Consider the following 24,350-nt stretch of genomic DNA (forward strand, 5'->3'; position numbering starts at 1 on the left):
TTGTTTGCAAATAAAGTGTACTATGAACACCATTCTGGAGTAGTTGAGTATCCAGATGGGAAAAATATAAGAGTCTTACCTAAAGTTATAAAATCATCTAGAAAAATGCTAACTTAAGAAAACTTCTTACCCTTGTCTTTTAGTATTCTCACTGTATAACAGATAAAATCCCATGTTCTAGCTGTTAAAAAGAGAAGTAAAATATAGAATATGCTTGTGAATTTGCACAGATAACCTGTGAAAGCTATTTAATAGATTACATGTTTCCACTTAGTGTGTTAAATACTATTTCTAGGTAATGGGTTCTTACTGCACATCGAGTGTATGCTGAGTACCATATTTGGGGAAGGATAAAATGAATTTTTTTTTTTTAAGATTTTATTTATTTGACAGAGAGAGAGACAGCAAGAGCGGGAACACAAGCAGGGGGAGTGGGAGAGGGAGAAGCAGGCTTCCCACTGAGCAGGGAGCCCGATGCGGGGCTCGATCCCAGGACCCTAGGATCATGACCCGAGCCGAAGGCAGACACTTAATGACTGAGCCACCCAGGCGCCCCAGGATAAAAGGAATTTTATTTTATTTTATTTTATTTTAAGATTTTATTTATTTATTTGAGAGAGAGAGAATGAGAGACAGAGAGCAGGAGAGGGAGGAGGGTCAGAGGGAGGAGAAGCAGACTCCCCGGCGAGCAGGGAGCCCAATGCGGGACTCGATCCCGGGACTCCAGGATCATGACCTGAGCAGAAGGCAGAAGCTTAACCATCTGAGCCACCCAGGCACCCATAATAAAAGGAATTTTAAAATGAGAATCGGTACTAAGGTTTTAGCAAAGAATATAAATTAAATATCTGAAGGGTGAAAATATTCTGTGACTATTAAAGAAATGGGTTTTGGTCTCATTAAGATATATGAACTCTTTGTAGAGCAAAATTTAAACACTGAAAATAAGCAAAAACGTTAGCTCTAATAGGTTCAGGAGCTTTTTTGATAGTAAAATTAGTTTAGGTATATATATATATATATATATGTTTTTTTTTTTAAGATTTTATTTATTTATTTATTTATTTATTTGAGAGAGAGGGAGAGAGAAACAGCATGAGACGGGAGAGGGTGAGAGGGAGAAGCAGGCTCCCCACTGAGCTGGGAGCCCGATGTGGGACTCGATCCCAGGATCCCAGGATCATGACCTGAGCCGAAGGCAGTCGCTTACCCAACTGAGCTACCCAGGCACCCAAGGTATATATATATATTTTTTTTTAATTATTTTTTTAATTTTAATTTAAATTCAATTAGCTGACCTATAGTAGTACATCATTAGTTTCAGATGTAGTGTTCAGTAATTTATCAGTTGCATATAACACCCGGTGCTCATCACATCACGTGCCCTACTTAATTGGGTGATGGGCACTAAGTAGTTTAGGTATATTTTTATACCCAGTGGTTACTTGATTGTTGATGCTTTTGTATAGTAGGTTAAAATGAGATCTTAGCCATTTCATTGAAGGTAGCCTTATTAGATTGATTCTCCATAGTAATAATTCTAAGCATCTTTCATTTTTATTGAGCGCTTCCCACTGTTTTTTTTTTTTTTTTTTAAGATTTTATTTATTTATTTGACAGAGAGAGACACAGCGAGAGAGGGAACACAAGCGGGGGGTGGGGAGAGGGAGAAGCAGGCTCCTCGCGGAGCAGGGAGCCCCATGCGGGGCTCGATCCCAGGACCCTGGGATCACGACCTGAGCGGAAGGCAGACGCTTAACGACTGAGCCACCCAGGCGCCCCAAGCCCTTCCCACTGTTAAGGAGCAAAGTATTTTCATATGCTCTTCTGTACTGAACAGATTAGTGTCTTTTCAGCCTGCTCATTGAAATCTTGGCCCCAGTAAATGTTTCTTCTGGCCTTTCTGCTGATGCCCTCTGGGTAGATTCCATAAGTTAAAATCTGTGACTGTGAATAGAGGTGTTGGAGTTTACAGTAGCTTCTATTTTGCTATGCTTATCTGATGTTAGGGTGAAAACATTATTTCTTCCTTGGGTTTACCATACAGGGAATTTATCATTTTCCCTGACAGGCTGTAGGCAGTCTAGAGGGTTAGAAGCATGTTCATTTATAGTCTGTCTACAGGAAGTATACTGAAAATTATTGCCATAATCCACATGTCACCATGGTCTGGTTTTTTTGCATTTTATGGGAGGCTTAGACAGGGATGGCTGTCTCCAGCCCATCCTCCCCCTTACCTTTGATCTTTTCTTCTTAAGTATTTAAAAAAATGCTGTTTATGAGGGATGCTTACAATAATTGAGATAACTAAACTTGGGGGAGGGAGAATAGAGATTTTCAATTCTTTATGTTTTAATTTTTTTAATTATAAAAAGTTACATAGAATCCTTTTTTTTCCTTTTAAAGTTAAATGTGCAAAAGGTGAAAAGTAAAATGCTCCTTCCTTTCCCTCTCATTATCCCCCTCCATTCCAGTTGAGAGAAAAAGTTTTCTGGGGGTTTTGTTTGCTTGCTTGCTTTTTTAAATATGGAAAGTTTTAGAATAAATGGAAAGTTTAGGGGTAGTTAATCTCTGTTCGCAGGAGGCCTTTCTTATCTTGGAGGTACTTGAGAAAGGCAGAGGTTGTCAGCACTGTTTCCTCCTAGGCAGGAAGTCTTCCTTGTGTCACCTCAGTGCCTAACACAAAGCCTAACTCACCAGAAACTCAGTGAACAGCTAGGATGATGCAGACACACGTCACAGATGGAGGAGTGCAGCATGCTTTGTCTTTGTACTTGCTCATTTCTTTACTTTTTCCCTCTTTTCTTACTGTTTTCTGATACCTTAACTTCTTCCTTCCTTCTACTCCTTTTTTGGTGACTTAAGCTAGTGGCTCAAAGTTAGGGATCAGGGTTTTGAAGTGCTCTCTGCTAAACTCTTTCTACTTTAGGATGAAAATCTGTAATTAGAAAAGAAATACAGGTGGGGTGCCTGGGTGGCTCTGTCGGTTAAGCGTCTGCCTTGTCCCTGGGTCCAGCCCTTGTTGGGCTCCCTGCTCAGTGGGGAGTCTGCTTCTCCTTCTCTCTCCCTCTGCTCCTCCCCCAGCTTGTGCTCTCTCTCTTTCTCTCCAATAAATAAATAAAATCTTTAAAAAATAATAAAATAAAAAAGAAATACTTCTCTTTGCATTACATTACAAAATAAAGTTCCCATAACCAAAAGAATTAGCAGCTTCATTGCATGACACATGCTTTTTATAGCTTTCGGAGATCTTTTCAGTCTGTGTTGTTCATTGTGATCTTTATTTGCCAAACAGGGATAAAGCTAGTGTTTAAAAAGTTGCTTTTAAAAGTATCTTGAGATCTAATGGGACACCTCTAAATTAGTTGGTAACTGAAATTCTTCTAGAAATAGGAGACAGTGTTGTGATGTAGGTAAAACTGATTATTCTGAGCTTCGGGATATTACTGTACAGTGAAATCACTGCTTCTTTTTGGGAGCTGACTACTTGTACAGTAATATCCTGAAGCTCAGAATAATCACAGTTTAGAACAAGACCAGGGGTGACCTGCTGTGAAACCATGGCTCAGATGATCTCATTGCAGGAGTTCTTTACTCAGCCGTATACACTGATGATGAGCTGTTTCACATGACTGATAATGCAGAAGCTTCTCTCTGAAGTCATTTTTATACAAATCTAGGCTTTTAATTGTTTAATAATTTATTTTTTTTTAATATTACAGATGACACTAAATGTATGAGGAGGGGGAGCATGCATACAAGCGAATGAGCTTTCTATGTACGAGGCATTGTCGTTAGTACATTATTCATATAAATTCATTTAATCCTTTCAGGCAGCACTATTATTATCCCTATTTTATGGATGAGGAAACTGAGGCAAACTAAGGTTAAGAGCTTATTACTCAGTTTTGTTTGGATAGTAAGTGGCAGAGCTAAGATGAAAACAGAGGCAGTTTTTGGCTCCAAAGCAGATATACCGCTTTTTTCTGGGTAAGCTACTAAACCGAGGGCCAGTAAACTTTTTCCCTAAAGGGTCAGATGGTAAATATTTTAGACTTTACAGGCCATGCGATCTATGTTGAAACTCTTCAACTCTGTGGATATAGCATGAAAACAGCCATAGACAGTCCAAAAACAAATGTGTGTTTGTTGTTCCAATAAAACTTTATTTGTAGACACTGAAATTTGAGTTTTCTGTAATCTCCACATGTCACAAAATATTACTCTTGATTTTTTCCACCATTTAAAATGTAAAAGCCATTCTTGGCTTGTGGGCCTTACAAAAAGAAGCAGCAGACTGGACTTGTCTACTCATACCATACTATTTTTGTGTGAGATATAAGGATAAAGGTATCATACTAAATTCTGTGGTAACTAGGGGTGAACAAGAGCAAAACCTTCCAGTTCCTCTTACCATTCATTCCACTTACATAATGGACAAATTTGTTCTCCTCCTTCTCATGTCTGCTTTTTAAAAATTTGTCTTTATTTCTTGTCCGTTGCATGTACTAGACATGTGTACATTATCTCATTCAATCTTCATAGCCCGTGGTATTATCTCAATTTTATAGTTCAGAGAAGAGTCTAAAGAGCCAGCCATTTGCACATAGCCAGGTGAGTGGTAGAGCCTAGATTCAAATGGGAGTCTGTCTTAGGTTTAGGTGTTTTTTCTTTTCTTTGCTACTGCTTTCTCTCTGCTCCTAGAAATGTGTGAAACTGTAATGAAATGCTTCTGACCCTGTCTAAAGTGAATCTCTGTATCTCACTTCTTAAATTCATGTTTATTTTTGCTTCCCTTCCATTTGTCCTGGCTTTAGCTTTCAAAGATGCTGTGCAGGTTTGTTAAAAATGTTAAGATGTTTCTTGGTTTCCCAGTCAAGAAAACTAAAAATAAACAGGGGGCTAGTTAATAATGTAACTAGTGAAAAGATATACCGATGCAGGGGAATAAGAGTGGAGGAAGAAGGGTGCCTGGGTGGCTCAGTTGGTTAAGCGACTGCCTTCGGCTCAGGTCATGATCCTGGAGTCCCTGGATCGAGTCCCGCGTCGGGCTCCCTGCTTGGCAGGGAGTCTGCTTCTCCCTCTGACCCTCCCCCCTCTCATGTGCTCTCTCTCATTCTCTCTCTCTCAAATAAATAAATAAAATCTTAAAAAAAAAAAAAGAGTGGAGGAAGAAAGCCCATGTCCTGTCCTGATGCCCTCTCCAGCCTCCCAGTCTTGAAAAAATGGACCTGTGTCTCCAGTGTGCTCTGAGAAAGAAATGGGTTCCTCATGGGTCTCTGGGATTCTTGATGATTCATAGGTGTGGCCTAGAGTAGACTTTTAGGATAGTTCTTTTGCGGATAGTACCTGAGGAAGACAAATGATAAGTAGAATTGTTCATGTATAGTTTTAAATAACAAAGTGAACTGATGTATTCATGAGTGACAATCTAACCTCCCCATCTTGGCTACTTAAGGACTCGCAAGAAGCCTACCATCTATTCTTTTCCCCGTAACAGTGGGAAATCCCAATTACAGGTTGTAGTTCCTGTTAGAAAATGGGAACACTCAAGTAGGCATGGCTAAAATAAGATCTTGCAGGCGCCTGGGTGGCTCAGTCGTTAAGCATCTGCCTTCGGCTCAGGTCACGATCCCAGGGTCTCAGGGTCCCGGGATTGAGCTCCGCAGGGAGCCTGCTTCTCCCTCTCCTCCTGCTTGTGTTCCCTCTCTTGCTATGTCTCTCTCTGTCAAATAAATAAATAAAATCTTAAAAAAAAAAAAGATCTTGGATGGAAAGCAGATGTCCTTTGAGTTTAACTACTGGTTTCCTGTAATCCCCTACTACTTTATTATAGTGGCGTCTGTATTTAATGTAACATTGAATATTCTGTAACATGGAATGTGCTATATTTCTGTTAACACATAACATTAATACCTTTAACTTGAAAATTGCCTAAGTTTATCATGGCAGACTTTGGATATATATACGAAATATAATTAGGTGTATAGGAAGCTAACTTGATATACCCTTCAAGGGGATTTATCAGGATAATTCTATTAGAAACTACCAGTGCACCTGCCTCATACTTAAAGATCCCAGAAAATGGCACCCTCTTTGGTGGTTTTAATTATTTTAAATTAATAATTAATTAAATTAATAATACTTAACTTATAATTTGCATATAATTTTAAAATAAATATATAACTTCATAATTAATTAATAATGTAATTAATAATGTAATTAATGATGTTTTGATTATTTCCTTTTCACCCCTGGGTTAGGAAGGGATTCCTGCCCATGGGTTATGGGGATTACCAGACACATGATACCAGACAGATGAGATTGACAGCAGTTTGTCAGTCACATACAGCCTAGGGGAGGAGGACAATGCATGCCACCCAGGGCCACACGGAGATTGCACTTGGGAACAGAGTGAGTCATCAGGGGCTGTGGAAGGCAGACAACTATATGGTATCAAGGGAGTAGGGTGACCTTTGGTTCCCATGGGACGATGTGATTGGCTGGTTTGAATAACTGCACATGTTGACAAGGGGCTAAAATCCTCTACTCAGGTGTACTGTCTCTGTGATAGAGAAGTTTGTGTGGCTAGGGCACCCTATCTGAGGGAACAGAGTAGGACGGGCAACTTGTACTTGGGCCATTTGGCGTCCTCTTGGATTTCCATAGATGTCAAGGCAGAAAACAATAGGTATTACACCATAGTAGTTTCATACCAACTCACAATCAAGAGCATAGCACGGGCGGAGGAAATGATCCTATTTTTCCAAAAGTCTCACCACCTTTCAGTGGCTAGTCTGATTATGATGAAAAGAAATTAGCAGAAGCAATATGGCATGTACAATTGACACAAAAATACATGATTACCCTGTTTAAGAAGACAGTCAAAGGATGAAGTGTTTATCTTTATGTCCTCATCAACCAGTCTTATTCCCCTGGCCCGGCTCCCCCACTAGGTTCCCTACTCTAGTGTTAGAACCTGGCAAGGCCAAGGAGAAGACTTGGGTTTGGATCCCCAGTTCCCATCATCCCAATCCCCATGATTGCCTTTTCTGCTGTGGCTGCCTGCCAAGAGAGGGATCTCGCTCTCTAACTTGGTAGACACCCTAACTTTTCATCACATGGAAATCCTTGCCACCACCTTAGTCCCAAGTACCTGTACCTCAAGCCTCTGACTGCCCCAGCCTGTATGCGGTGTCTCTTTCTCTGGTTCTCTAGCCCTTAGTGTCTGTGCACTGCCTTTAACATTTAGCATGCACTAACTTTTAGTTGTACTCTCTTTAGGAAATAGTCCCTGCCTTCATGCTGATTATTGTGGTTATCCCAGTTCTTTCTGCCTTTATCTGTTTAGGAAAGTTTCACTCAGCAGGTAAAAAGAAAAGCAACCAATAGAATGTAGTTTGAACATTAAATAATTCTATGAGATTATCTTCATCCAGCCCCTAAAATAATATGATATATAATAAGCCCTCGATATTTATTGAAATAAATGGCATAGCAGTTTTATGTATTTTAAATAGTATAGAATATATATGAAAATATATGTATAAATATATGTGTAAATATCTGTAAATATGCAGCATCCGTGTGTGTGTGTGTGTGTGTGGATGTGCATATGTGTGTGTCTAAATGTGAAGCACTCTCATGTAGCCATCCCAACCTCATTGTTTCTAGTGTCCTTTACTCATGAGTTATATATTACATAATGAGGAAGTAAAGGGAAGAAATGATGTTAGGGCAACTCTAACTTAAAGTTTTTTTATTTTTCCACAAATAAACACCATCTTTGCTACAATGACAAAACTGGATTGGCAACCTGCTGTATTTTATTTGGAGGCAATTCTAAGCTCAATGCAATGCTTTTCTATCTGTATTAAGAAAAAGATTTCGGTGCACATTTCTTGAAGAGTATTTTAAGGAATCATTCTCAAGCCTCTCCAAATTTTAAGAAAGCAAAATTGCTGGTAATTAAATGTTTGGTATTTATTTTAGCTAGTCCTTGTTTCAGGAGGCATTTTTTAAACAATCTATTCCTCTGTAGCTAGGAGCAGCTCATGCTTGAATCCGATGCCTTCCAGCTAAGCTGGAGAGACAGAGTGCCTGCTGGACTATGATCAGCCTTAGGCTCCTCTTGTGTCACTGGGATTGCACCAGGAACCCTGGAGGACATGATCATTCTTACTTATAGGCCAGGAGTTCTCCCACAACCCAGAATGCCGTATGGTACTGTTCACTGTGGCATATGCATTAAGTTGTGTGTTTACTCTGTGGCTCCTGCAAAATGTTGAACTGTCCCTTTACAGCCTCTTTTTCTTTTTTCTTTTTATGTTTTTTAAAAGATTTACTTATTTGAGAGAGAGAGAAAGAACAGGGGGAGGGGCAGAGGGAGAGAGAGAGAATCCCAAGCAGACTCCCCACTGAGCACAGAGCCCAGCGTGGGGCTGGATCCCATGACCTTGAAATCAAGAGTCTGATGCCCAATAGACTGAGCCACCCAGGTGCCCCTCTTTTTCTCTTTTTAAAGTCATCAGCTGGCTGGCCAGAAGATCATTCCTCCCTGTCTATTTTCTAGAGGCATACTAATGGTTTTCCTGAACAATCCCCTACAGGTTGTAAGGGAAAAGGCATAGTCTTTATACCTTTCCCACCTAAAAAGTAGTTAAAGGGATCAAATAAAGGCAATCTTGAAAATGTGCTGAGCTCCAGGGGGCATCTGACTGGCTCTGTCTGTGGAGTGAGTGACTTTGCTCTTGGGGTTGTGGGTTCAAGCCCCACATTAGGTATAGAGATTACTTAAGAATAAATCTTTAAAAGAAAATGTGCAGGGGCACCTGGGTGGCTCAGTAGTTAAGCGTCTGCCTTCAGCTCAGGTCATGATCACAGGGTCCTGGGATCGAGCCCGCATCAGGCTCCCTGCTCAGCTGGAAGCCTGCTTCTCCCTCTCCCACTCCCCCTGCTTGTGTTCCTTCTCTCACTGTGTCTCTCTCTGTCAAATAAATAAATAAATCTTAAAAAAAAAAAAGAAAGAAAATGTGCCGAGCTCCAAACCTGGGGAGGGGGGCAGGGAGAGGGACAGGGGTATCTTTCTTGTTTTGGTTTGTTTTTTTCTTATCTCCCTGAGAAAGGACTAAGCTGTACCTAAAGAGTTGGTGCTCTAAACCATCTTTATAAAACTTTCCAAAGTTTCTGGGTTTGTGGTGTGTGTGTGTTTGTGCGTGTATGTGTATGTGTTGTCTTTGAAAAAGTAATAATACACATACTAAAAATGTTTTTAAAAACACCAAAGGGTAAATTATGAAGTCTCTCTTAACTCAGAACTTAGTCCCGGAGGCAAACATTGTTATCAGTTTCTTCTGGATCTTTACAGAGATATCTACTGGCATATTTGTACTTTTGGGTATGTGTGTACATTTTATATACAAACATATACATACACACATAAACATGTATATACATATATATGTTTTTATGTGTATGTGTTCTTTTGCTTTTGCTTTTTTACACAAATGATTGCACAGTGCTCCATGCCTTGATTTCTTTTAAACCCAGCAATATCCTTGGAGAACAGTCTATATCATCGTGCCTAGATCTACTTCATTTTTTAAACAGCTGTTGAGAAATTCATTGTATGGATGTGCCCCAACTTATTTAACCAGGCTCTGATATTAATGGCCATTGATGCAAACTCCTTTTAGCACAGTTTCTTTGTAGTTAAAAACCATCCTGACTCTAATATTACTTAAATAAAGCAGGTGTGACATCTGGGTAGGTTCTCTTGACTTTAAGGAATTTTGAATTCTGTGGAGTTTTGTTTGTTTTTTTTAACCATTTTCGGAGTTGTCCTGCAATGACTATTTTAAATAGCAGCCTCAGGGTACTGACTCCTGATTTTGTTTTTAATCATTAGGCTACAGTTTAGAGAATCCTAGTGACAATTCATTTCTGGGAAAGGGAACGGGAATGGTATTTAAAAGGTTAAGGTTGGGACGCCTGGGTGGCTCAGTTGGTTAAGCATCTGCCTTTGGCTCAGGTCATGATCCCAGGGTCCTGGGATCAAGTCCCGCATCAGGCTCCTTGCTTGGCAGAGAGCCTGCTTCTCCCTCTACCTGCTCTGCCTGCCGCTACCCCTGCTTGTGCTTTCTCTCTGACAAAAAATAAATAAATAAAATCTTTAAAAAAAAAAATTTTTAAAGGTTAAGGTTGCCCCTGGAAAACAAAGTAAGTGTGTTTTTCAAGTACATCACTGAAGCCTAGTATTCCTTCCTGACAGTGTCCCCCAAAACCAGCTTTTAAACAGTCCTCCAGTTTATATTTCAGGGAAGCTGGGTATTTCTCTGTGGTTCTTTCTTCTGAAGCCATAGAACCCCAGCTGATTAGTTTTAAAAGGCTTGGTTGTTAACACCTCTAAAATTCATGAACCAAAGAGTAAAACACTAAGTGTGTGCATTTTAAGAACTTGTATGCTGCAGGTTTCTTTTCACTTACTTTCCTTTTTGTGGTAACAAACTCCTGCTGTGCTATCCCCTATTGTAGTGATTTTATTTATTCGTATTCTTTGTTGTATTAATCAAAGTGTTTAACTGAGAGAAGTGATTATGTTATATACATATGTGAAATTATAGACTTTTTTTTTTTAAAGATTTTATTTATTTATTTGAGAGAGCGAGAATGAGAGAGAGTACATGAGAGAGTGGAGGGTCAGAGGGAGAAGCAGGCTCCCCGCCGAGCAGGGAGCCCGATGCGGGACTCGATCCCGGACTCCAGGATCATGACCTGAGCCAAAGGCAGTTGCTTAACCAACTGAGCCACCCAGGTGCCCTAGACTTTTTTTAACTAAAGTCCAGATAAATCCTTAAAATTAAAATAAAGTTTGTCCTAACAGTCTCTCAAAAGATTAAAAACTAATGTATATTTAAAAACTAATGAATACACCTTTATTTAAGGGGAAGGATTTCAGCTATTATAGTGTATAAGAACCTCATCCGTCCACAACCTTACATGTTATTGAAGCATTGAAGTTTCTTTTTAGTCAAAGCAGTCAGTAATAGAGAAGACCTATCAGATGATGTGGTTTGCCTCTTAGCACGGAGGGGTCACACTTGAAGAATCTGATTTTTGTTCAGGTCAGACAAGTTTGCTTCAGACTCTGTGTTATCTTTTGGCTTTTATGTTCTGTCACCCTGTCTCTGCATGTACTTGAAATAATTGTTCAAGATTCCATGTTTGGAAAACCTAAAAACATGCCACAAGTACATGAATCATGCTTTATTCGAGGATGAAAATGGTCACATATACCTATTTCACAGTTGTGTCAGGTTTCCTAAAAGTAGTAGAGAAATAACTTACTCATTTTAGAGGTAGTTCCCAGGTAAGTCATCTGAGTGGAAAAATGGAGAACATTCTCCAAGTACTGTGAAATTGTGGATTTGATTCATGGCTTTCAACCTGATACTGGAATCTGAAATTCAGTAAAGGAGCTGAAGTACCTGAGTAAAACATATTCTGGTGAAACTAAATAGAAACACTTTTCTGGTGAAAATTGTGAACCAATAGTATGTAGTTGGCATATAATAATATATAACTTAGGAAATTTTTTTGCTTATTTTTCTATGTAATGTTCATCCTTAAGTGCTTACCAGTAGTTTTTTCCATTCATTCTTCAATAAATATGAAAGCAGCCAAAGGAAATGCATAATCACCAAGTCATAATGAGACAGCATTTGTAAAAGAATTATAACATCCTGAGGACTAGCAGTTTCTGTTCAGTTTGGTCCAGGAGTAGAAGGAAGAGGAAGAGAAGGATCACAGAAGTTCACATTTACATGTTGTGACTTGAAAATGAGAAAGAAACTTTGAAGCTGAGGATATTGGAATAAACTTTTTTCTTCCAAGTTTGGAAGGAATTACATGGAACATTCATTGTTTAAGGGGCTCAGAATAAAATGGCAGACGAGAGAGGAAAAAGGTAACTGGATTCATCAACAACAGAGGACAGGATTCAGTGCTTTCAAAGTGTTCTTCAGTTCACTCTGCTTCTCCTTTTCCTTTCTCTGCTATCCTTGTCCTCCTTCCCCTCCCTTTGCTGGAATTTCCAGTTTAATGGAGGCTCACAAGAATGTTTTGGTGGTGATGTCTGGCTTAGCGCTGTACAGGTTTCACTTTCCTGAAAACTCTTAGGGGAGATGGATTAAATAAGTATTTTTAAAAAGACAATTCCTTCTAAAAGAGAAATCCTCCTTCGAGTGACATCTTAACCTGAAAAAGAAATTTGATGTACTTCCAGTGAAGGGTATACTGTCCCTATATTGCAAAAACATAAACAAAAAATAAGTAATTTTTAAAAAAGTGATAGCATTAAAATACCAGTCCAAATGTGTCGATCCTTGACTTGTGGAACTGAAGAACAGCTGCCTAATCAGTGGGAATTTATTTCTGGTGTTATTCTCTTTGTCCTTACTCCATCCAGAAACAAATTGGACTTGGAAAGGATGGCCTGGGAGGTAGAGCCCAGTCCTGATTCTGTCCTGGTTGTGGTTGCAGCTTACTTTCCTTTTACTTCGATTATCAAATTATGAAATAACCGGGCAGGAAAGTATAGAGGAAACACTATGTCCTGTTCCTTTAACCCAGAAAGCCAACAGTATTAGGACATTATCTTCCTGATAGTGGGAGGGAAATGTAAAGAATACAAGAGCCCCCAGCTTAATGACTGGCATCGGTAAGGAATCCATATTTCATTATCAGAGATCTATAGATTTGAAAGCTTTTAAGGATTACATGGGAAAATAGATTAATCAACAATTTTTCTCTGATCACGTAGAGATGAACGTGTAAGTGTGGATACTACATGCCATCTTTCTTGATTTTGCTGCTAAACCCATTATCTTTCCTTTAATATCATATCCCTTGTTAAGATCTTTATATTTCAGTTAATGTCGCCCTCATTTTGCTGGTGACTGTTCATGAAATCTTGAAGGAAGACTCAGGTTTTTTCCTACCTCTTTACCCTGATGATTTTTTAACTCTTATATCCAACCCTTCCTCTTAATTCCTCATGTAGCTAACCTCATTTCTGCACTGTTGAAATTACTTCTTATATCCCCATCTACTTCTGTCATGGTGCCCGCTTCCATTCGGCCCCCAGTTAGTTCACTGGCATTGGGTTACAAGATTAGCCTTCCTAAAACCTCACTTTGCTCACTTTCCTCCCTTCTAAGCTTCAGAAATCATAAATGGTCTCTCCTGTTTACCATCCAGAGGTATGGGGAGCTCCTTTCACTGCAGTTTAATCTTTTGAGATCATCAAGAGGATCTCACTGATGCTAATTAGCAGGGCTGTCCTTTTCCCTTGTTGGGTGGGGGGAGTGGCGCAGAGGCTGTGCCTACAAGGCTGGATTGATGGAAGAGGTATTATTCTCTTCCTTGTTGGCACTAACAAGAGAGAAGTATGGTAATGATGTTTGCCTTGGAGTTCTATTAAGGAAATCTTTGAGGTCTACTGGAAGAGTTGAGTCTTCTTGTTAAAGGCCTACAGGATGAGTATGGACTCTTCTATTGTTTATGACCTTTGACAAGCTGGCACCTGTCATCCTCCCCAAGCTTTTTTTCCCATTAATCATGTATAGGAGACTCCTGCTGCAGCCAAAGTGTTCTTTTTGTTTTCTGAATACAGACATCCCCACTTCCACACCATTGATTATGATGGCTAGGATGGCCCTTCTCCTATAAACCACACACTATTCCAGTATTACCCCCCAAACCTTTCTTTGTGATCACCACCACCATAAATACTTATCTTCTGAACTTCGGAAATTTAACACCCTTTGCTTCCTCATATAATTTTTGTTTATTCAGTAAAAATTTACTGAGGGCCTATTATGTCTCAAGCAATATGCTGAGGATTCAAATGAAAAAGACCCTTTACTTGTTTTTAGGAGTTTACATTTTAGCTAGGGAAACAAATATGTCAGCACGAACAGTGGAAGGAGATGGTGTGGGATTCAGAAGAGACAAGTAAACTAATGTGGGAGAGGGAAGGGGTAGCCAGGGAAGGTTTTCTATAGGAAAGCAATTTTCAGAACTAAAATCTCCCAACATGGGACGCATGGGTGTCTTCATTGGTTAAGCATGTGCTTTCGGCTGAGCTCATGATCCCAACGTCCTGGGATCAAGTCCCGCATTGGGCTCCTTGCTCAACGGGGAGCCTTCTTCTCCTTCTGCCTTCCACTTCCCCTGCTTGTGTGCTCTCTCTCTCTGACAAATAAATAAATAAAATCTTTAAAAAATCTCCCAATATTTTGTGGCAGTTATGTTTTGATCCATATCCTTTTAATATTTAAAGATTTTTTTTTCCTTGTTCTTAAATGTTAACTTTTGTAAATATTTATATCCCTAATGGTTGTGGCAACTAGATGCTTACTATCTCCTTAATAATGGTTTTCCAAATGTTGGACCAAGAAACAGCTCTCGGGGTGCCTGGGTGGCTCAGTTGGTTAAGCGACTGCCTTGGGCTCAGGTTATGATCCTGGAGTCTAGGCTTGAGTCCCCCTGCTCAGCAGGGAGTCTGCTTCTCCCTCTGACCCTCCCCCCTCTCGTGTGCTCTCTCTCCCTCAAATAAATTAATAAAATCTTAAAAAAAAAAAAGAAACACCTCTCAGCTCTCCCTTCAGACAAAATAAACCTAAGTTCCTTGCAGCTGCTACAAGCTCTGTTACTTATTATTCAAAATTTTTATACTGTTGAGTCTAAAAGAGTGCACTGATTGAAAAACCAGATTACTGGGATTTTGTTATAACCAGATTGTGATTCAGTGCAGTAGGGTGAGGCCTGAAGTCCTGTATTTTTAAAAAGCTTCCTGGTGATGCTGAAGCTGCTCATAGATTGAGCATGTTTTAAGTAACAGGGTTTTAGAGGCTGTAAAGAGATAAAGAATTAACGATAAAAAACAAGTGAAGGTACGTTTTCTTTTATTTATATGGATGTATCCTGCAGTCTCTCTATCCCGTTAACTTTATTTACTCTAGCTAATTTAAATCACATAATTGCCCAGCTGGGTTGGGCTCCTGTCCCTGCACCCAGAGACAGTGAATCTTGCCTGTGATCTGACTAGGAAGCTTCCGCTCTCCACCCCCAACTCCTCCCTGGGGAGTGAGTCTCCTCCATGTCATGGAGCTATGATCAGGTGCGCACCCACCTACTTGATGCTGTGATATGATTCCCCGAGGCCCTCCAGCTACTGAATAATAAAGAACCCCTGTCTTTGGAAGTGGGAGGTGTTCCTTTTGGCATTCTGCCTTCATCAAACTGGTTTGTATAACAGTTGAGTTCCAGGAATGGCATCTGAGGCTTTCTATATCCTACAATGTGTAATCAGGAACTGGCAGAGAATTCAACTTTAGCTTTTAAGATTCCTGTTAGAAATTTTCATAACTTGTAGGAGCCTTGGCAGTTGAGTGACCTGCCCTTGACCCGTAAAGGGACCTGCCTGGGTGAAATGCAGCTGTCTCTTTATTCTGAGTGTTTCCCCCTGATGATTTTCTGTGAATCTTTTACTGACTCTTCTATTCTGCAGATATTCTTTTGGACTGCAGACAGGAAAGCAGTTGCTGCAGATAATGTGTTCCTGAGTCTTTACAACCAAAGTTAGAAAGAATTATTTTTGTTGTCTTCCTGGGGAACTTTGCTATGGAATTCCCCCCCACAGACTGGATTGCAACAGTGGCTCTTAGATTGAAGAGATCTGTCTCAGTACAAAGTGGGAAATGTTGATGTCAGGCTGGCGAGTTGGAGCTGGTAAAAATGGCCTGGTACAGTGATTTTCAAACTTCCAACATGTATCCCCTAGGGGCCCTGCACCCCTAGAGTTTCTGATTCAGCAGGTCTGGATCAGAGCCTGAGAATTTATTTATTTATTTTTAACTTTTTTTTTTATTCTTATGTTAATCCCCATACATTACATCATTAATTTTAGATGAAGTGTTCCATGATTCATTGTTTGTGCATAACACCCAGTGCTCCATGCAGAATGTGCCCTCCTCAATACCCACCACCAGGCTAACCCATCCTCCCACCCCCCTCCCCTCTAGAACCCTGTTTGTTTTTCAGAGTCCATCATCTCTCATGGTTGGTCTACCCCTCCGATTGCCCCCGCTTCATTCTTCCCCTCCCGCTACCTTCTTCTTCTTTTTTTTTTCTTAACATATATTGCATTATTTGTTTCAGAGGTACAGATCTGAGATTCAACAGTCTTGCACAATTCACAGCGCTTACCAGAGCACATACCCTCCCCAGTGTCTATCACCCAGTCACCCCATCCCTCCCACCCCACCCCCCACTCCAGCAACCCTCAGTTTGTTTCCTGCGATTAAGAATTCCTCATATCAGTGAGATCATATGATACATGTCTTTCTCTGTTTGACTTATTTCACTCAACATAATACCCTCCAGTTCCATCCATGTCGTTGCAAATGAGAGCCTGAGAATTTTTAACATCCTCGTCCCTTCCCATTTCTTATGATGTGGTTACATAAAAGGAACAGGGGATAATCAGGGAGGCTGGGCACATGTTCACAGTAGCACATGCGTTGTTTATTACCTCCCAATTCTGGTAGATTTGTTAGTTGCTTTAAAAAAAAAAGAAAAACAGACCCAGGGAAACACCACCTCTTCTAATGTTCCCATGTAGCCAGTGAGTGCCCTTTTGTGGTGACCTAGCCTACATACTTAGGGGACTTCGTGGTTCATAGGATTAAAGACCTGATCTTTTCAAGGAAGAAGCTATGGAAGCATAGGATTAGGGCAGCTGGGAAAATGAATTTGGGTTTTTGACAGCTGAGATAGTGAAAGAGAAGGGGAAGTTTGGCTATTTCCATCTTGTGTTCACATCCCTTAGGTATACCTAGCTTACATCATAGGAATAAGATGGTTGATCCTGTGTGGGTTTTGGGGAGTATTCCTTGTTATTAAAGGTGACTTATGCGATACTCTCTACTGAAGCAGTTCTGGAGCATCCCAGGAGGGACACAATGATCTTGGTCTTGGTGAACTTCCTTCGGATGAGGAAGAAGACATGAACAGTTCTGACGAAGACGATGTCAGCTCTGATTCTAGTAAAGGGGACCCTGACCTGGGAGACAAACAGGTATATGTTGGTATTTAATTGTTTCTACTTTTGTGTTTGTTGGTCTCTCATAACATTTGGAAATAATATTTATCAGCATGATAGACACAAAATCCCCAGTTAGTTTTTTCTTAAAACTTATATTTTCTAATTTATATTTAGTTCTTGCTATAATGTAGTATCTAAGATGTTATCACATTTCTAAATGCACATCACTTATTTAGTAATTTTTTTTTTTTGAGAAATTATTTTTGTCACTGTCCTTTGGTTTTCCTTTTGATAACAGAAATCCCCTCTCAGGATTGTTCCTTGTATTGCTAGCAATTCTACTTGAAAGAAAGGAATTTAGATGCATTTCAGACTTAATGAAATCTTTTTAGAGATAGAATAAAGACTGCGATTAATAACATAGTGGGATTTCCTTTGAAGTGATTCAGTATTTGTATTTTCAGTAAACATAAAACAAGATTGGCCACATGTTGATAATTATTTAAGATATGTCTATACATGGAGGTTCATTATATTGTTTCTCTAGTTTGACAGGAATGCTTCATTATAAATATATATTTTTTGAATAAAGACATCATTACAAAGGAAAAAATAGTATATTAACAATAACCCCAAGATGTGTTGGAACATTACAGCAAGACAGAATTTGAAAGGATCCACATAGCAAGCTTATCAAACCAGAGAAGAGAAAATCCATGTCACCTAACTTCTATGCCGTAACTTACCAACCAGTTGTTTCCTGTTTAATATATTTTTGCTTTGTTTAAATTTATTTCAGCCTTAAATGAGTGGCATAAGTTGTGTAATTGTCTGGATTTAAATCCCAGCTCCACCACATGTGAGCTGGGTGAGGAACTTTGGGCAAATTATTTAATATCTTTAAGCTAAAGAGCTTCCATTTTATGAAGAAAAGAATTTATCTCAGAATTACGAGGACTAAATGATTTGATTTGTGTAAAGCCTTAGAACACTGTTCAGTACATCGTAATAACTTAATGATTATTTGTTTGCTTCTTGTAAGACTTCATGCTGTAAAGTATTGAATCATAGAGTTAGGAGTAACCACTAGAAATTATTTAGCCTTAAGGCAGGTGAGTTTGTAAGATACCTAAGACAGACGAGTGACTGTTCTTAAAGGCTCACAGTATCCTTCAGCAGCGTGTGTGTTTTACTTTGACTATTAAGTAATTCCTCTGGTGTTTTACTGCTATCTGCCATCTCTGATTTGAAAACTTATTTTCCTTGTTGCTTCTTCACAGATGCTACAAGTATTTGTAAAATACTATTTCCCAGATACATACCAGATGTAAGAAGTATGTACTAGACATAAAGCAGTGTTCGAGGTTTTTGCTCTTGAACAGCTTACATCCTAATGGGACAAGAGGATATTCATTAAAATAGTGAGAACTTCAGATTGTTACATGCTACGAAGGGAATAAAACAGAACAATGTGCTAGAAACTGAGGAGTCTACTTAGGATAAAAGCCTCTAAGAAAGTGATATTAGACTGAGAAATAAATGACTGGAAAGAGCCAAAGCCTATAGGGTTTGGGGAAGAGGCTTCCAGTGGTCTTCCTCTCTAAGGGCCATAATTAAATCAACCTTTACTGTCTTAGATAAGCTGCAAGGTCTTTTTCTAACAAGTACTGTTTCCTATTGTTTGGGTCTGTTCGTTTCTCTTGTTCAAACCCTTTCTGATTTCCCCCCATGCCTCTTGAAGTATGGCACCAAAAGTGGTGTCCACATTCTACTAGGGGTCTCACTGGCATATGATATAAAGGAACGACTTCTCTCTAACCCTTTTGCGTTACGCATCTTCTCAACACATCCTGTCACAACACTGCCTCGTTGACGTTTTGTGGTCATTGGAGACTTCCAGAGTTCCTTCCTCTGTATTTATACCGGCCTTTCCTTTCCCTTCTGGTATTTATATTATTGGTTTTTGTCTTTAGTTGTGCCACCCACTGCAGTATCTCTGTTAAATATTTTTCTGTTTTTATTTTTATTTTATTTTATTTTTATTTATTTGAGAAAGAGTGAGAGAGATTGATAACATGAGTGGGGTAGAGGAGCAAAGGGAGACGAAGACTCCCCACTGACCAGGGAGCCTGATTCGGGGCTCGATCCCGGGACTCCAGGATCATGACCTGAGCCGAAGGCAAAATAGGCACCCTTATTTTTCTGGGGTTTTTTGTTTGTTTGTTTGTTTGTTTTGTTTTAAAGATTTTACTTATTAGAGAGGGGGAGAGAGAAAGCAGGGGGAAGGGCAGACCTAAACAGGGAGCCTGATGCTGGGCTCAATCCCTGGGATCATGACTTGAACTGAAGGCAGACGCTTAACTGACTGAGCCACCAAGGCACCCCTATTTTTCTGTTTTTAAAATGAGATTATTTCTTTTTTTTTTTTTGAAGATTTTATTTATTTATTTGACAGAGAGAGACACAGAGAGAGAGGGAACACAAGCAGGGGGAGTGGGAGAGGGAGAAGCAGGCTTCCCGCTGAGCAGGGAGCCCGATGCGGGGCTCGATCCCAGCACCCTGGGATCATGACCTGAGCCGAAGACAGACGCTTAATGACTGATCCACCCAGGTGCCCCAAAATGAGATTATTTCTTCATTTAATCATCAACATTTAATATTTTTTGTTTGTTTGTTTAAAAAACTCTTCTTTTTTTTTTTTTAAAGATTTTATATATTTATTTGAGACAGAATGAGAGAGAGAGAGAGAGCTCATGAGAGGGGGGAGGGTCAGAGGGAGAAGCAGGTTCCCCGCCAAGCAGGGAGCCCGATGCGGGACTCGATCCCGGGACTCCAGGATCATGACCTGAGCCGAAGGCAGTCGCTTAACCAACTGAGCCACCCAGGCGCCCCAACATTTAATATTTTTATACCTGATTGTAGTGTATTAATAATTTCCCTCTTTTAGAGCTGTTGGCTATCCTGATGAGCTTACTCTCTGTTCACCTGAGACAGCAGTGGCAATAATTAAAAGAGCTAACTCTCACTTTCTAGACGGTTGCTGATCCATTTAAGCATAGCCTGGTGAATGCTTTTCTCTTAAGTAACTTGCTTTCAAAGAGGTTAAGAAGAACATGGTCTTGGGGTGCCTGGGTGGCTCGTCTGCCTTCGGCTCAGGTCATGATCTCAGGGTCCTGGGGTCGAGCCCCATATCAGTTCCCTGCTCAGTGAGGAGTCTGCTTCTCCCTCTCCCTCTGCTCCTCCCCCTACTCGTGCTTGCTCACTGTCTCTCTTTCTCTTTCTCAAATAAATAAATAAAATCTTTAAAAAGAAGAAGAAGAACAACAACAATGCAGTCTTTGAGGCTGGATTGCCTGGGTTCTTATCATTTACTAACTATGTAATCTTGGGCAATTTACTTAACATCTTTGTGCCTTAGCTTCCCCATCTGTAAAAAGAGGAGGGAGTAGGGTAGACACTTGTTTTTCTTTTCTCTTGGTTTTTTTTTTTTTTTACACTTGTTTTTCTTTTCTGAGATTATTGTGATGATCAAGGTTATACACTGTTTAAAACAGTTCTGACACAAATTGCTCAACAGATTTTATCTGTTATTATTGGCATATATAAAAAGAAGCAAGCAAAATCTTTAGTATCTCCAGTCATTCCATGTATAACAAAATATAGTTTCAAGCTTACCTTTTCTTATCTTTGATGAATAAATCTAAAACGTATTTACATGAAAGGTAATATTGTGTTCTCACAAAAACATGAAACTTGACATCCTAAGACCTGTGGTTCAGTCCAGGCTCTGACACTTACAAAGCATATGACCTTGGTCAAATAATTATTTTAAGTCAATTACTTTATTTACACCAATCTCATTTCACAATAGATTTCAAGTAACAACAAAAAAATATAATACAAAAAGTCAAAATATGTAGTTAAAGAAATCAAGGGGTTAATAAATTGTGCTGGGGCTATTGGACATCCACATGCCAAAGAATAAAGTAGATGTCTTCCTTTTATCTTACACAAAAATTAACTCAAATGGATTGTAGACATAGTATAGGAGCTGAACAAAATAAAGGGATAACTCTTCATGACCTTGGGTAGTCAGAAGCTTCATTGATGCAACAACAAAAGTATAAGTGATGGGAGGGAAAAATAGCCACATTGAACATCATCAAAATTAAAAACTTCTGTGCTGCATATAGTACCATCAAGAAAATGAAAAGATAACTCAGGAGGAGAAAATATTGGCAAACATCTCTGATGAAGGACTTATATCATGACTATATAAGGAACTCAATCAAGATAAAGAAATAACCCAATTTAAAAAATGGGGTAAGCGTGCTAAATGAGAAAAATATGCAGCCAAGAATACTTTATCCAGCTAGGATGTCATTCAAAATAGAAGGAGTGATAAAAAGCTTCCAGGACAAACAGAAACTAAAAGAATTTGTGCTCACCAAACCAGCCCTACAAGAAATATTCAAAGGGGTCCTGTAAGTAAAGAGAGTAGTAGTACAGACCAGAAAGGAACACAGACAAATATACAGTAACAGTCACCTTACAGCAATACAATGGCACTAAATTCATATCTTTCAATAGTTTTCCTGAATGTAAATGGGCTAAATGCCCCAGTCAAAAGACACAGGGTATCAGATTGGATAAATAAGCAAGACCCATCAATATGCTGTCTGCAAGAGACTTGTTTTAGACCCAAAGACACCTCCAGATTGAAAGTGACGGAGTGGAAAACCATTTATCATGCTAATGGACATCAAAAGAAAGCTGGGGTGGCAATCCTTTTATCAGACAAATTAGATTTGAAACCAAAGACTGTAATAAGAGATGAGGAAGGACACTATATCATAATTAAAGGGTCTATCCAACAAGAAGATCTAACAATTGTAAATATTTATGCCCCTAACGTGGGAGCAGCCAATTAATAACAAAATCAAACACATCGACAATAATATAATACTAGTAGGGGACTTTAACACTCCCCTCACTGCAATTGACAGATTATCTAAGCAGATGATCAACAGGGAAATAAAGGCTTTGAATGACACACTGGAACAGATGGACTTCACAGATATATTCAGAACATTCCATCCTAAAGCAACAGAATACATATTCTTCTCAAGTGCACCTGGAACATTTTTCAGAATAGATCACATCCTGGGTCACAAATCAGGTCTCAACCAGTACCCAAATATTGGGATCATTCCCTGCATACTTTCTGACCACAATGCTTTGAAACTGGAACTCAATCACAAGAGAAAAGTTGGAAAGAACTCAAATACATGGAGGCTAAAGAGCATCCTACTAAAGAATGAATGGGTCAACCAGGAAATTAAAGAAGAATTTAAAAAATTCATGGAAACATTGGGGCATCTTGGTGTCTCAGTCAATTGAGCATCTGCCTTTGGCTCAGGTCATGATCTCAGGGTCCTGGGATTGAGCCCCACATTGGGCTCCCTGCTCAACGGGGAGTCTGCTTCTCTGTCTGCCCTTCCCCTCCACTTGTGCTGTTTCTCTCTCTCAAATAAATAAATAAAATCTTTAAAAAAAATTCTTGGAAACATTTTCATGAAAATGAAAACACAACTGTTCAAAATCTTTGGGATGCAGCAAAGGTCCTCAGGGAATTATATAGCAGTCCAAGCCTTTCTCAAGAAACAGAAAGGTCTCAAATACACAACCTAACCTTACACCTAAAGGAGCTGGAGTAAGAACAGCAAATAAAGCCTAAACCCAGCAGGAGAAGAGAAATAATAAAGATTAAAGCAGATATCAATGAATAGAAACCAAAAAAAAAAAAAAGAAAGAAAGAAAGAAACCAAAAGAACAGTAGAACAGATCAATGAAACTAGGAGCTGATTTTTTGAAAGAATTAATAAGATTGATAAACTGGCCAGACTTATCAAAAAGAAAAGAGAAAGGACCCAAATAAATAAAATCATGAATGAAAGAGGAGAGATCACAACCAACACCGAAGAAATACAATTATAAGAATATATTATGAGCAACTATATGCCAACAAATTAGGCAATCTGGAAGAAATGGATGCATTCCTAGAGTCTTATAAACTACCAAAACTGGACCAGGAAGAAATAGAAAACCTAACAGACCCATAACCAGCAAGGAAATTGAGGCAGTAATAAAAAAATTTCCCAACAAACAAGAGCCCAGGGCCAGATGGCTTCCCAGGGGAATTCTTTTTTTTTTTTATTTGCGAGAGAGAGAATGAGAGACAGCATGAGAGGGAGGAGGGTCAGAGGGAGAAGCAGACTCCCTGCTGAGCAGGGAGCCCGATGCGGGACTCGATCCCGGGACTCCAGGATCATGACCTGAGCCGAAGGCAGTCGCTTAACCAACTGAGCCACCCAGGTGCCCCTCCCAGGGGAATTCTACCAAACATTTAAAGAAGAATTAATACCTATTTTTCTGAAGTTGTTTCAAAAAAATAGAAATGGAAGGAAAACTCCAAACTCTTTTTCTACGAGGCCAGCATTACCTTGATCGCAAAACCAGACAAAGAGCCCACCAAAAAGGAGAATTACAGACCAATATCCCTGATGAACATGGATGCAAAAATTCTCACCAAAATACTAGCCAAGAGGATACAACATTACATTAAAAGGATTATTCATTGTGACCAAGTGGGATTTATTCCTGGGCTGCAAGCTTGGTTCAACATCCACAAATCAATCGATGTGATATACTACGTTAATAAAAGAAAGAACAAGAACCATATGATCCTCTCAATAGATACAGAAAAAGCATTTGACAAAGTACAGCATCCTTTCTTGATTTAAACTCTAAATAGTGTAGAGGTAGAGGGTACGGTACATACTTCAGTTTCATAAGAACCATCTATGAAAAGCCCACGAGTATCATTCTCAATGGGGAAAAACTGAGAGCTTTCCCCCTAAGGTCAGGAACATGGCAGGGATGTCCACTATCACCACTGCTATTCAACATAGTACTAGAAGTCCTAGCCTCAGCAATCAGACAACAAAAAGAAATAAAATGCATCCAAATTAGCAAAGAAGTCGTCAAACTCTCACTCTTTGCAGATGACATGATACTCTATGTAGAAAACCCGAGAGTCCACCCCAAAATTGCTAGACCTCATACAGCAATCCAGCAAAGTGGCAGGATATAAAGTCAATGCACAGAAACTAGTTGTGTTTCTTCACGCATGGGTGTGTCTCTTCTCTTCTTCAAAGGACACCAGTCAGATTAGGGGCCCATC

At 39.4% G+C, this 24,350-nt stretch overlaps 1 protein-coding gene across 1 annotated transcript in view; it reads left to right on the plus strand.

Annotated features, from left to right (window-relative positions):
- Positions 1 to 24,350, plus strand: part of FGD6 (FYVE, RhoGEF and PH domain containing 6) — a 126,085-nt gene that overhangs the window by 21,308 nt on the left and 80,427 nt on the right. The window contains exon 3 of the mRNA XM_045872832.3: positions 16,999 to 17,140. Within this exon, the coding sequence (XP_045728788.1) occupies positions 16,999 to 17,140 (142 nt within the window). The remainder of the gene's footprint in view (positions 1 to 16,998; positions 17,141 to 24,350) is intronic.

This window comes from Mirounga angustirostris, unplaced genomic scaffold, assembly GCF_029215605.1.
Source record: "Mirounga angustirostris isolate CCGP_5_RB_7025 unplaced genomic scaffold, mMirAng1.0.hap1 SCAF_5, whole genome shotgun sequence".
Lineage (NCBI taxonomy): Eukaryota > Metazoa > Chordata > Mammalia > Carnivora > Phocidae > Mirounga > Mirounga angustirostris.